Raw genomic sequence first — 12,805 nt, 5'->3', positions numbered from 1 at the left:
GAAACCAGTGTGACCTGTTTGTCCAGCCCAGAGGCTCCCCTTCCCCACTGGCTGTGCAGCCCTAGTGCACTCTGAATTGCACAGCCTCTGACCCCAGTTTGCTCCAGGAGCTGCCTGAGCCCCGTTTGCCAGGGCAGCACAAGTGCAGCTGGAATGGGCAATGACAGCCAGCCACCACAAGTTAGTCTCAGCTAACATACAGACACTGAGCTGTGCAAAGAGTCTTTTCAGCCTCAGATCTTAACAGAAGGCTGTATTAGAGTGCATCAAAGTACAGTTGAGGGAGGCTTTACTGCTACTAACACACAGATTGCTGCTGCTGGGTCTGCACAAACACCAGGCATGGATCCCCAACACTACAATTTCATACTCTGAGGGTAATGATTCACCTAGTTCAGCCCCTTTAATCTCCAGTCTCTCTAAGAGACCATGGCAATAACTTCTGAACATGCCTGCCTTCAAAGCTATCCTGGATAATGAGAAAAAAGGCATTGCAGTTAAGATGACCAGCTCAAAAGACAAAAACAGGGAGCTCCCACTGCTGCTTTAGAGCTTAGTCCTCCATGTATATCTTTTTCTACTTAAAAAGGGACCTTACTTAGTCCAGTATGGATGAGTGCTGAACCAGCTTCTTGCAGTGCCTTAGCTCCTGCTTGCTCTTCCTGTTTAGCTGAAACCCTTGTGTATGAAGCTAAGTAAAACTGACCTAGAGGTTGTTTATGCTTTCAAAGGGTATATGGCCTGTGCTGGAAATGAGTACCTCGATCCAGCCTGACTCCCTGCTACAATAATAACTGGAAATGAACTCTGGACCATCAGTTCCCAACCACTCTGGGTTAGATCACGTTGCACAAGGAATATCCCAGCCTGGGGGAGGGGAAGGCTCTCACTGACACGAGCAGCACCTTCTGCTGCAAAGGCTCTGCCAGCAGCTGCACAAGGCTTGGGACCAGGGAGGATCCATATGGAACCAACAAACGGCAATGGCAGACACAGAGAGGAAAACACCTGTGGGTTCCACAGCAGCTGAAAGGAGAGGAACCACTATAAAGCCGACTGCTGTACAGTGTCACCTGAACGTGAACCTTGAGACTCGAAGGTAACCTGTCAGGTGTGTGCTCCAGATATCCAACCCAGATAAGCAATGCTAAGGCTCCCTTTGTCTCCCAGCCAGGCCATCTGCCGCAGCAATATGAGAATTACAGGGCAATAAAGGTGCAGTTAATTCCCCTCTTATCCCAACTTCCACATTGTCCTGACCCAAACACTAAATAAAATCAGGACTAGAAGCACTTTCTCTGAAATGCATCTGCCCTTGCTACTTGCCACGAGAAGTTAGGAAAGCCTCTCATGAATAGGCCGACTGCTTTCAGTTCCTCAGCGCGACTGTAACTACTCAGCTTTCACTGGCCAACATTAAAAACTCCCTCCTCGTCTTTGGTCATTCTAGCGAATGAGGAAGGATCAAAGCATGGGTTGAGTGTAGGCAGTGTCTCTCTTATTGCAGAGGGAACTGCAGAGTACACAACTTCTCACCCTATTGTCCCTTCTGAGGAGCCTGTGAAGCATGCTGACACATCCAGGATTTCAACACAATTAAATTGTAAATTAGTCTTGTCCTTCACAAAAGGCTCATGACACACAATGATCTCCAACGAGCTACGCTGACCTGCTAAATTCTCTATTGGTCTCCTGGGGGTTTCCAGGACCTCCCTGTACATCATTCCCTAAAGCCAAACAGCTGCACTTACCCACTGAAAGAACGCATGGATTGGGCAATGGTAGGGGTCGCTTTCCTACACACAGCTCTTGATTGCCAGCTGTACTAGTAGTGCACTATCAGCCCCAGGAAAAGGTCCAAGCACTTAAAAATTCAGAGAAGGAGCCTAAGAGTAGTTGGACTTTAAAGCATTCCTGTAATCATTTCAGTAGCAGAGATTTCAGAGATAGATGTGAGCAAATTAAATCTTCATACAAACACTGAAAATTATTTAGGCCGTGGGCAGCAGCACTTGCATGCTAAGGATGAGACCACCATATGGTATGTGGCATTTCTTGCCACACACATGGCTCAAAAAGGACAAGAACAATTAAGTGTAAGTTCTGGATGCCAAGAGAGAGCTGAACAGTTATTGCTGTAAACTTCCAGGTGTACTTGGGTGGATGGCAGCCTCATGCTGGGGCTGTCTCGTGCAGAATGGAGCTAAACTGGCAAAAGAGCAATGTTGCTGAAACGTGCATGAAAGGTTATCTTGTAACTGTAGAATTTCTACCAAGAGTCCGGTGGAATAAGGCACAGAAAGAATCCTTCTGAATTCTAAAAATATCCCCTTTCTCAGTTGGTTATCCTTTGCTATGTGAGTGTTGTTTTTGAGTCCCTTGCTCATTCAAAACACACTTTAACATCAGACCAAGTCTGAAGACAGTACAACAGTACTCGTGTTTAAATAGCTGGAGCTTCAAGTGGGGTCAAGGCCATGCTGTTTAAGGTATTCAGCCTTGAAAAGCACTTATAAAAGAACTGAGCCAGCAGAGACTAGAGCTAAATTCAGCTCTTACCCTAGTTTTAAACTGCTTCAACTCCTTTGTTTTCAGTGCAGTCACTTTCAACTGCTACTCCTGTAAAGGAAAGTGGGCTCACATAACCTGACATTCATCTGATGTCAACTAGACAACCCCAAGGAACATAAGTGGGGCTCTCGGTCAAAGCCAGCTCTACTCTTTGCTACAGATGTCACTTACATGATACCTTCAGCAGACCAAGTGTTCCATCAAGTGATACGGCTGTAAATAATTCACCAGCAACCCCATAACACTTGATTAAAACCTACTGAAAGAAGATCTAATTAAATTGTCTTTTAAAGAACAGACATAATATGACGACTGTGTGAAGGGCAGATGGCAGGCAGAAGCTCATTGGAACATGAGAAAATCTTTGGAGGACAGTACTTGGTAGCCAATACTATAAGCTTTGCAAGGCTGTTGGCTTTACAGCTGTGTATCTGCTGTGCTGTGAAATATATGTCTTATTGATTAAATAATAGTTGGACAATACGTTATAGGAATGTAACAGCTACCTTGCTGGAAATGATATGTGCTTTGAGATAAAGCACCACAGCTCACAGAAGGTTTTCCATGTCTTTCAGCTTCTGAGGAATAAAAGAGCTTTATTTCATACCTCAAATCTAAGAAGAAATATGAACATAAAACTCACATCAGAGCTCAAGTATAAATCTAAAGTAGTCTCAAAGTTCAAATGTGCTATCACCCAGTTCAAAGTTTTGCATGAAAATAAGAATTTACTGAAGAAAACGCAGACTTTTGTCCTCTGTATAATGAAGTCCATCCCAGTTGGGGGAAGAGAATCTACTGCTCAGAGACAGGCTTTCAAAGTAATTAAATGTGATCCTGGTGCAGCCACCTGAGATCAAAGCAAAGCTGTGCCATGGTACCCACCCTGACCTCCCAGAAGCTACGGTCCGTTTGCAGTCAGTCAGTCATCTTGGAGGAAAAGCTCCCAAAATTATTTTTCCCAAATAAATGAGTGTTTCTTACTGATACATTTCAAATCTCCCATGCATCAGGGTGGCTCTCCAACTTCCTCCCCACTGTCTCTCCCAGAGTTTGAGGTTAGATAAATCTCAGAGCCACAGCTACTTGCATGAAGAGGCTGAAGGCTCAGCACTTAGAAGAACTCTTAAAGAATTCTAGCAATGCAGAGACTTGCAGAGCTCACTGATGCTGTTCCCACACCACTGAGGCTCTGTGAGGGAAGCTGACAGACCATGGTGCTAACCCACCCTGTAAAACACAGCCAGAATGTGGAGACTTTGTTCTTTGCAGTACGAAGGGGCCATGCCTGCAGTGGCAGCGAGCTCACAGCAGGCTCCTCGTGTCAGCAGTACAGGAAGATTGAAAGGGCTGAGCCAGCCTATTCATGTGGAGGATCCACGAGGAGTGAAAGGGAGAGGCAGGGATCAGACCATGCATTTCCTCACGTGTTTCCCCTTCCCCTCTGCACCTTGGCTTTACAGCTGCAGGAAAGATCAAGGCAGAGGTGTGAAAATTGCTGAGTCAGGCCATGTCTGTGGGGCCTCAGAGAAGCTGTCACAGCACCAGGGCCAGAGGACAAAACCTTGTGCTGAGGCAGAGCTGAGCACACGCTGCAGGGAGGGGACAGGCAGGACACAGCCACTGCAGGCACAGGCAGGAGGCACGGGCAGCAGGACATCACACAGCCCTGCCTAGCAAAGGTGAAGAACCAGAAGCATTTTGCATTAAGAGAACTGTGGAAAGTTTCAGTTTTGCTCATAAAGACAAAAGGCCTGAAGTCTTTTGCTTGGCAGATAAAGAACAGTTTTTAAGGAGACATCTAAAAGAGTCAGGAAGTTTTAAAAAACAAAATCTCCCCACTTCAGCTTATTTCAGAGGAACTATGTAACTGTATTTCAAAGCAGGATTTAATCCTCTAGCTTACTCTAGAAATAAAAGGGAAAAACTGCTCTGGAAGAAGAAAAATGTTGCTAGAAAACTGGTAGGAACCAGGTGTGGAGAGGTTCTCCAAGAGCACTGTAGGCAGCACAAGGGGCATGGACACACATCTCCCCATGAGTGCACCTATTGACAAACCCATCACCTCCCCTAGCAGTGTCTTTTACTGCTGATGGCCAAAAATCAGTGTGCAGTTCTCAATCTGTAAAACCTACTAATTATTTCTTCTCTTCAGTTAATAACTAAAACCTCACACTGGAACCTGCAGGCCTCAACAACAACCCATACACAACAACGAGGAGCTCAAGACTTCCTTTCCAAATTTAGGTTGCTTCAAACAGAAGTGAAAGTTCTTTGATAAATCAACAAACGCACGTTTTAGAAGCACGTAAGGGGAGCAGAACTGGACAGGAAGGTACTACACTCATTGCAAAAAGCTTCTGAAGATTTCCAAGGCCTCAACCCTGAGGCTCCTGGCTGCATGCTGAACACTGGGGTCAATGACCTGTTCTGGCAGCATCAGATCAGACCAGATCAGAGCCTGGATCTGCTGCATCCCAGCAGCATTCCTCAGTGCCATGTTAATTACTGCTCTAAAGAGAGCTCACAGGCTCTACTATTAGAGCTCTTCCATGTGGGATAACTACTAATCATCCTATCAGGGGCACTCCATACCCCGACCAAAGCGTGATTCCTGACTCTGTGTTTAAGTGTCCTGTGACCCTTCCCTGCTTGCCCAAGATGCACACAGAACCAGCTGGATGTTCTCACTAGGCATAAGAGGAACGAGAGACCTGGCCTCTGCTCACTTTAGAATATATACACAAATGATAACTGTACTGACTTTACCTTTAAAGACAGATTTTGAACAGTCTTGAGCTCAGGTGTGTAAGTCCAATGAGATTTGGATCTTCCATCTGCCTCCAGCCCCAACAGCTCAGACTTCAGCCCTCTGTGCTGCACTTAGAGCGGGATAAACACCAGACACCTATGATCAGCCTGGGCTGTGATTCCCTCAAACCCAAGAGCAGGGCCTAAGCAAAGGCTTGAGATTCCACTCAGGAATGCTCCAGGGTTCATTTTAAACAGGTCATGCAAAAAGCAGGTTTCCAAGGAGGGCAGGGAGCCGAGCACAGAACAGGTGACTGTCACCTAGCACAGGGGCCAGTGAACACCACAGCTGCAGCAGTGGTTACCTCATGGCCTTGGAGGTGTGCAGTGGGAGCAGGGCTGGCTGGGACACGCCTCTGCCATCTGTAGGTGCCACAGGGGCTCTGTGCAGCTCTGGCTTAAGGCAAAAGGCCTCTCTGACCACCTGTAAACTTTGGTGCTTCCCAGCTGTCCTCCCACAAGCAAGGCAGAGCTTATCTAGTTTAAGTGGGGACTGATCCTGTCCTACATTCCAAGGGCTATGCCAATGAGGACTGGTGCTAAGCCGGAATGCCAAACTGTTTCCTAATCATGTGCTAGTCTGACTAGGTGCATCCCTCCAAAGCAGGAATGCCCACGACACTTCCATGTACAACTGCTCACAAGTCATGTGCTGGAAGAAGTCCCCGTTTCTTTTGGAGCAGGTGTGTTTCCAGATTCAGAGAACTTCTGCTCCCTATACTTGCCTGCTGTGGCAACTCTGTGCTGCTGGTAGTGTCAACTGTGTGGGATTGCTCCACAGGAGTGAGAAATGAGCAGGGAGGGAAGTCTGAGAGCTGGCTGAGTCAGGATCATCCGTACATCACTCTGTGCCTTTCACCACAGCAGTAATCCAGCCAATACATTCCCCAACGCCCTAACAGTGGAGATAGCCAGGCTTGCTTTCAGCATCATTTTCCTTTTATTAAGGAGGAAAAAAAAAAAGAAAAAAAAAGGAATCCCTCTAAGCTGAAAATGAGGGTAAGAAATATTAATCTTAAAAGAAAGGTGAGGGTTTATCCCTCAAGCATCTGATAGATTACACTTAGTTGGAAATATTGTAACAGACACTATTCCTTAAATAATTTGGTATGTCACCTGACTTCTTTGTTAAGTGTTCCTATTTATGACCAAAGCAGGTGATAAATTTGTGTACCCAGTGCTGACTCATTGCTGTACATCTGTCTCTAGCATGCAGCTGGAACACTGACTGGGGCTTTCCTTGGGTGAAATGCAGTTCACAGCATTGGAAATGGAGCAGCAGCCCAAGGTCTGGGCAGGTGGGATCTGGGCAAGCTTGGTCACAACCAGGAGTTCAGCTGGACACAGCTGGGGCCCAGCTTGGCTACTTCCCTGATTAGATCAGCTCTGTGTTAGAAGCTGTGTGCAGAGACTGAGGCCAGTGTGGCAGCACAGGCTGTGGGTTCCTGTGGCTGTGTTCAGGCACAGACAGACAGACAGACAGACAGAGCTCCCAGCCAGGCTCTGCTGGGCTCCTGCCCCGCAGCTCCAGGGCTGCAGGAGGGTGAGCAGGAATAATGCTGTGTTACCAGTGACCACACAGGCAGCCCTAGAAAGGCCAAGGCAGCACAGAGCCTTACTCTGACACTTCCTTTCTTGTTTCTCAATCAGTGCACCATAGAATGCAACACAAGGCAAGGAGTACACAGAGCCTGACAGAAAAGTGAAGAGTCCCTTGTACTGTCTTCATACTGATGAAAACCTGCTCACCAGAGCTTGTCCTGGGAACTGCAGGTAAGTGAAAACACTGCTGCTGAGTTTTTGTGTCAACATTTATATAAAATCAGTGGTAAGAGATGTGCTAAATTCCATTATGATGTGGAAATTCTGATCATAACTGTTACAAAGGAAAGATGATGACTGCAGACTAGATGATAATATATGTGATTCCCTTCTTCCAACTCAAATAGAATCTCTGTTGAAGACTATCTTGTACAAGAAGTGCACAAATTTTAGAAAAGAGAAAGAGTCCTAAAAAAACAAAGACCCTTTAAGAAAAACAAATGTGTTGCATGTATGCAAAAAGTAAGATGAAGTAAGAGACTTTCTTCTTCTCTTACATAAGACCTGCCGGGAAAGGAAGTCTTTTCAGCTGAACAAAGCTCATAAACATGTGGCTACAGGTTGCAGTTTGGCCTGAAAAATTCACTACTCCCACTGCTTCCAATTTACAAACCCAGTTGTCCTTCCCTTACGCATGCCCAACTTCCAATTTGCAAGTGAGGACTATTACAATCCTTCTTCCTCTTCTCTCATGCCTCCCCCCATTTTCAAATAGTTGTTTCTGTTCAGAGATTGCTTGGCAAGATAAGCCTTTTCTAGACAAATTGCCAAATGAATTGAGATAATGCCAAAGCAAGTTCAAACAGATTTAATGCACAGGTACCATTCAGCACTGAACGGCTGATTTGTGGAGAGCAGACTGACTTCTTTGTGAGACAGCCCAGCTGGAGTCAGGCTTTCTGATCTGTGCTCTGCTTGCTGAAGGTGTCAAACAGAAGACATTCCCGAGGAAGAGGCCAAACTGATCTTTGCACACAGGGCCAGGAGTGTCTCTACCATGGATCTAGTCTGGCCAGAGAGCCAGGACAGTTTTCTGAAAGAGCAGGCAGACCTCAGAATGTGTGCTACTGCCTCACCCCGACACTCCCACCATAACCAGTTTGATGCAGCTGCCATGCCAGAGCCACTGCAGTCAGCTCTTCTGAGGCAAGAGCCCAGCTAGAAAGAAAATACATCTGCAGTCTAAATCCACTCCAGGTCTCACAGTTCAGCCTTCCTCTCTCATCTTCGCTGCAGTCAGAACTGGGGGGTGCTGGGGGAAGGTGTCCCTCTAGTCTCACACAGCTCACCAAAGCAGCTGTTTCCAGCTGAGAAACCACAGGAACCTTTCCTGCTGCCAGCACCTGCAACTGCGTTCTCCTGCTCACCTCCAGCAGACTGGCTTGAGCTGCAGTTGGAAGTTGGATGTGCTTCACCACAGATGTCTAGTCCCACCAGCAGCTTCCCAGCCAGGGAAATGAATCCAGAAAGATACTGCCTTCACAAAGAAATACAGCTAAAAATAATATGCTTCTAACTTTGCAAAACCAATTTGAGTCATACAAGGGATTAGTGTAAGGACAGAGGTAAAGACTGACAGAGCTATTTCTTTCCAAGGATGCTTGGAAACACACTGGATGCTCACTACATGGCACACATTTTTTGCTCTTACATATGGGTTAAAATTACCATTATTTTCCATTTCAGTTTTGTAGTCAACTTGAGAAGTGAGTAAACATGCTAGGACAGAACTGAAAGCACAGACCAGCACTGGGTAAAAAGAAAAACACTCAAGCACTTATTGGGCAGAAGATATAAAGCTTAAAAAAACCCAGACCTTGTGGCATCAAAGAACCCAGTCTGCTAATAACCAAACTAACAGAACCTACTTTCCACCACAGGGAAACTCCCTGCCCTTCTAAGAAATGGCCTTCCTACCCTGAAACAGGGTCAGCTCATACAACACATTACACTCGACACATCCCTTGCAAGCAATTCCCACAGCCCTTTCTTTCCTCTCCTTCCTGTATCTCAGTTTTCCCTGAACTCTTCGAGCCTCTGTGAGTGCTTATCTGTACCTGCCAAGGTCCAGTTTGAAATCCTTATCTACTGTGTGTTTTATTTTGAGAACACCTTACATGCAAGAGGAATGAGGAAGGAATTAAAGCATTGCAGTAAATGGGGAGCGAGCTGAGCTTGAGCCCAAGTGCCCTTGGTTAGGTTGGTGTTCTTTACCTGGCGACTACACATCACTACACAGTGTACCAATTATATTAATGGAACTAAGTTTTCACAATTCTTTTTCCTCTGAAGTCTTTGCAGAAGAAAAGCCCTGTGAGCATTCAGCCCTAGCCTAGACAAGCTCCCAGTTCAGGACCAGTAATATGCATAGTACAGATGTGGATGTATAGCACAGATGTGGCTCACAGCACTGCACCACCAGCAGACACTAATCATGACCCACAGAGCCATTTGGTGACTCATGGAGGCCACCAGGAAAGCACAGCAGGCCCTGGAGAACTCCGAGCTCCCAGTTGCACTCTGGACTCTTCAGGAGCTGCCTGCAGAGTCCACCCAGCAGCAGTACCCAGCTCCCTGCAGGACCAGAGCTCATGTCTGTGCTGGCACGACCCCACAGGCAGAGGCACACTGCCTCAGTGGCACTGCTGGCACAGGAATCAGGGCACAGGAACTCCAGCTGGTACCTGAGACAGCTCTAGGCCCACCTCCCTCAGGGGCACCACAAGCAATGACAGCCTGGGGAAGCAAACACAGCCCCTGAGCTCCTGCAGTCTGGCTCTGTGACTGCAGCCTGGCACAGTCAAGCACAAGACTCGGGCTATGCCTGACATGTATTTTGGTACAGGCAGCCCAACAGTGCAAAGAACACGGAGTCTGTACCCATGCCCACAGCTCCATGTGTGGGCAGAGATCCAGCACTTGGTTGAACTCCCAGAGAAATCACACACTGGACTGTACATCGAAGAGATTTCTTCTGAACATAAATTTTATGATCATTGGTTAATGTGGCACCCATTTGTTTAAACAGATAAATGCTGAAGAGGATTGTGTGCACACACTCAACAACTAACACCAGAAACAGCTTTCGTTGCTTTAAGAAGAACCTCAAGATCATAAAAGGCCTTTACACTTTGTGAATAAGGTTTGCTTTTAGACAGGTCCACAAGCAAAATAGTGATGATCATTTTCCAAAATGATGCTGATTGACATTGTTTGGGCATCAAAAAGGCTCTCAAGTAGGGCTGCCAAAAGGCTCTACAAATATTTTTTCACAGAGAATAGCCTTTGGGATGCTATTTGGAGGTGACAGGAGGAAGAACAGCGCTATAAATTTTTGGGGAAAAAGAACCAACCAAAACAAAACACCCCACAAAACAAACCAACCAATCAGCCAAAACTACAAAAAAGTCAGACAAAAAATAAAGGAAGAATGCTAGATTTCCAGGAGACTGTGCCAAAAGCTACCTACCACCTATTGTTTCATGGTTTTCTTCCCAACCTTCATTTCTCATGCGATGGATTTTTCTGCATGTAGGTTTATTACAGTTACAGTGTTGTGATGATCCTTACTTCCTAAAAAGCCTAAAGCTCTATTTAGCTCCACTGTTTCCAGTACCAGGTAGAGAAGAGGAGCATTAGCATTTGTATCAAACTTAAATCAAAGAAGGGAACAGGAGGGGATTGCTTGCTTAAAGCAAAACTACCTGCCAAGAAGATAAAAGGAAATGTTATTTAAGTTTCTAAAGGTCAAATTAACTAAGGAAAAATACATCCTATGCACTTATACAGACTTTTATACAGATACAGCTCTTCTTTGAGAGCACCACAGCAGCGCATGTTTTGTGTTTGAAGAATTTCATATAATCTTTCTACACAGCAGAACATCTCTCCAGCCCGGTCCATGATGCCGTTTGAGCCACAGCAACAGAGGGAAAGGGAGGATCAGATTAGATCAGTGAAACTGAGCCAGGGATAGAGAGACAGGCCTGGAGCAGAGGGCAGGAAGCATCAGGAGCAAACACCAAGGACCTGAGGCAAAGGGGAGTTTTCCCAGCACGCCAGGACAGCGGTGTGGGGACACACCTCCTGCCAGCGAGCCCGGAGTCACCTTTGCTCCGCGCCTCACATCGCATCCCGCTCCACAGGGACACAGGAGCCCGGCCCAGGCCCCGGGGCGCGGCGGGGCGGCCGCACGCTGCCTCACGGAGCTGCCGCGCATCCGCCCGACAGCCCGGGGCACCCGAGGGGCTGCCCCGCACCTGTCCGCGCTCCGCCGGCACCGCGCTCCGCTCCGCGGCTTCCCCGGGCGGCGGGCCCCGCGCCGGGAGCGCCGAGCCCGCTGACAGCTCCGCGGCGGGGCCGCTGTCCCCGCCAACAGCGCTCGGCCCGCGGGAGAACGAGCGGGCGCGGCGCGGCCCCGGTGCCGAGGGGACAGGGCGGCGGGCAGCGGCAGGCCCCGGCCGCAGCCCCGGCCGTGCGGGGCAGAGGCGGCAGCGCGGCCCCGCTGCGGCGCCCGCGGCTGCCAGCCCGCGCCGTACCTCCAGCGTGCGGATCTCCTGCTGCGTGAGGTCGTTGGACGCGGCACACTTGGTGCGGAGCCCGCGCAGGTTGGAGAGCGAGATGTCGATGAGGTCCTGCAGCAGCCCGCACTGCTGCAGCGTGGTCCGCACGGCCGGCAAGCCCCGCGGCCCCGCCGCCTCGCCGCCGCTCCGCTCCTTCCTCTCCAGCATGCCGGCGGCTCGCAGGGCAGCCGCTCTATCCATCCCTCGGCATCAGGGAGGCCGGGAGGCGAGGCGGCGGCGGGGGTGCGGCGGAGGGAGGGAGGAAAGAAGGGAGGGAGGCGGGCGGGAGGCGGCCCGGCCCGGCTCGGCCCGCCCCGCTGCGCTCGCCGGGCAATCACCGCGCGGTACATGCGCGCCCGCGGTACAGGCCCGCTCCGCCCCTGCCACCGCCCTCAGCTCCCGCCACCGCCCCGGGGCGCTCTCCTCAGCGCGTCCCTCACCCCTCAGTGCCCGCCTCGCCCCTCAGCGTATCCCTCGCCCTTCATTTCCCGCCTCACTCCTCAGTGCCCGCCTCAGCCCTCAGCGTATCCTTCATTTCCCGCGTCAGCCCTCAGCGAGTCCCTCGTCCCTCAGCGCGTCCCTCAGCCCTCATTTCCCGCCTCAGCCCTCAGCGAATCCCTCACCCCTCAGCGAATCCCTCACCCCTCAGAGCCCGCCTCGCCCCTCAGTTCCCGCTTCGCTGTCTCTCTTCCCTCTTCGCGCCCGCCTCAGCCCCTCAGGGTTCCCTCAGGTATGTCAGGGCTCGCAGCTCGCTCCGAGGAGCCTGCGGTCGGCTCCGCTCCCCTCGGCGCCCGTGGAGGAAGCAGGGCCGGGCAGGGGCGGCCTGCCCAGAACAGGGGAGGTGTGAGCGGGCATTAGGATAAATGTGTTTTAGTGAATATAAGCTTTGCGATAGGTGTGTGGGTTCATCCCTATCACGAGTAGGAGGGAACTTCATGATTCCTTGTGGAATCGCTGTGGTTTCAGTTTTCATAATGGAGATGTGAGAAAAATACTCCAGGTAACTGCATTACATTTGGTTTCATATCCAGCCTGTCTAATGGACTTGCACAGAGCTGAGCTGTCACTGCAGGAACCACTCATCTCCCAATTATTAGAATTGGGACTGTTCATCTGACATGAGAGATCCAGAGAGGCAGTTAGGTTGTACCTTACTGACAGAAGAAGACAGCCTCCTTAATTTGCACTAAATTGATACCAGGTTTTAAAAGCTTAAATGACATCTGAAAAAAAAATACAAACCTGAATTTAGGACATGA

General features: G+C 49.1%; 1 protein-coding gene across 1 annotated transcript in view; it reads right to left on the bottom strand.

Moving 5' to 3' along the window:
- KSR1 (kinase suppressor of ras 1) overlaps positions 1-11,829 on the bottom strand; it is a 45,269-nt gene extending 33,440 nt beyond the window's left edge. Inside the window, exon 1 of the mRNA XM_064729062.1 lies at positions 11,523-11,829. Coding sequence (XP_064585132.1) covers positions 11,523-11,747 — 225 coding nt within the window. The 5' untranslated portion in view covers positions 11,748-11,829. The remainder of the gene's footprint in view (positions 1-11,522) is intronic.
- Between the last annotated feature and the right edge of the window lie 976 nt (positions 11,830-12,805).

This window comes from Zonotrichia leucophrys, chromosome 19 (assembly GCF_028769735.1).
Source record: "Zonotrichia leucophrys gambelii isolate GWCS_2022_RI chromosome 19, RI_Zleu_2.0, whole genome shotgun sequence".
Lineage (NCBI taxonomy): Eukaryota > Metazoa > Chordata > Aves > Passeriformes > Passerellidae > Zonotrichia > Zonotrichia leucophrys.
The sequence above is the reverse complement of the archived record's forward strand: the minus strand, read 5'-3'. Positions and strand labels throughout refer to the sequence as shown.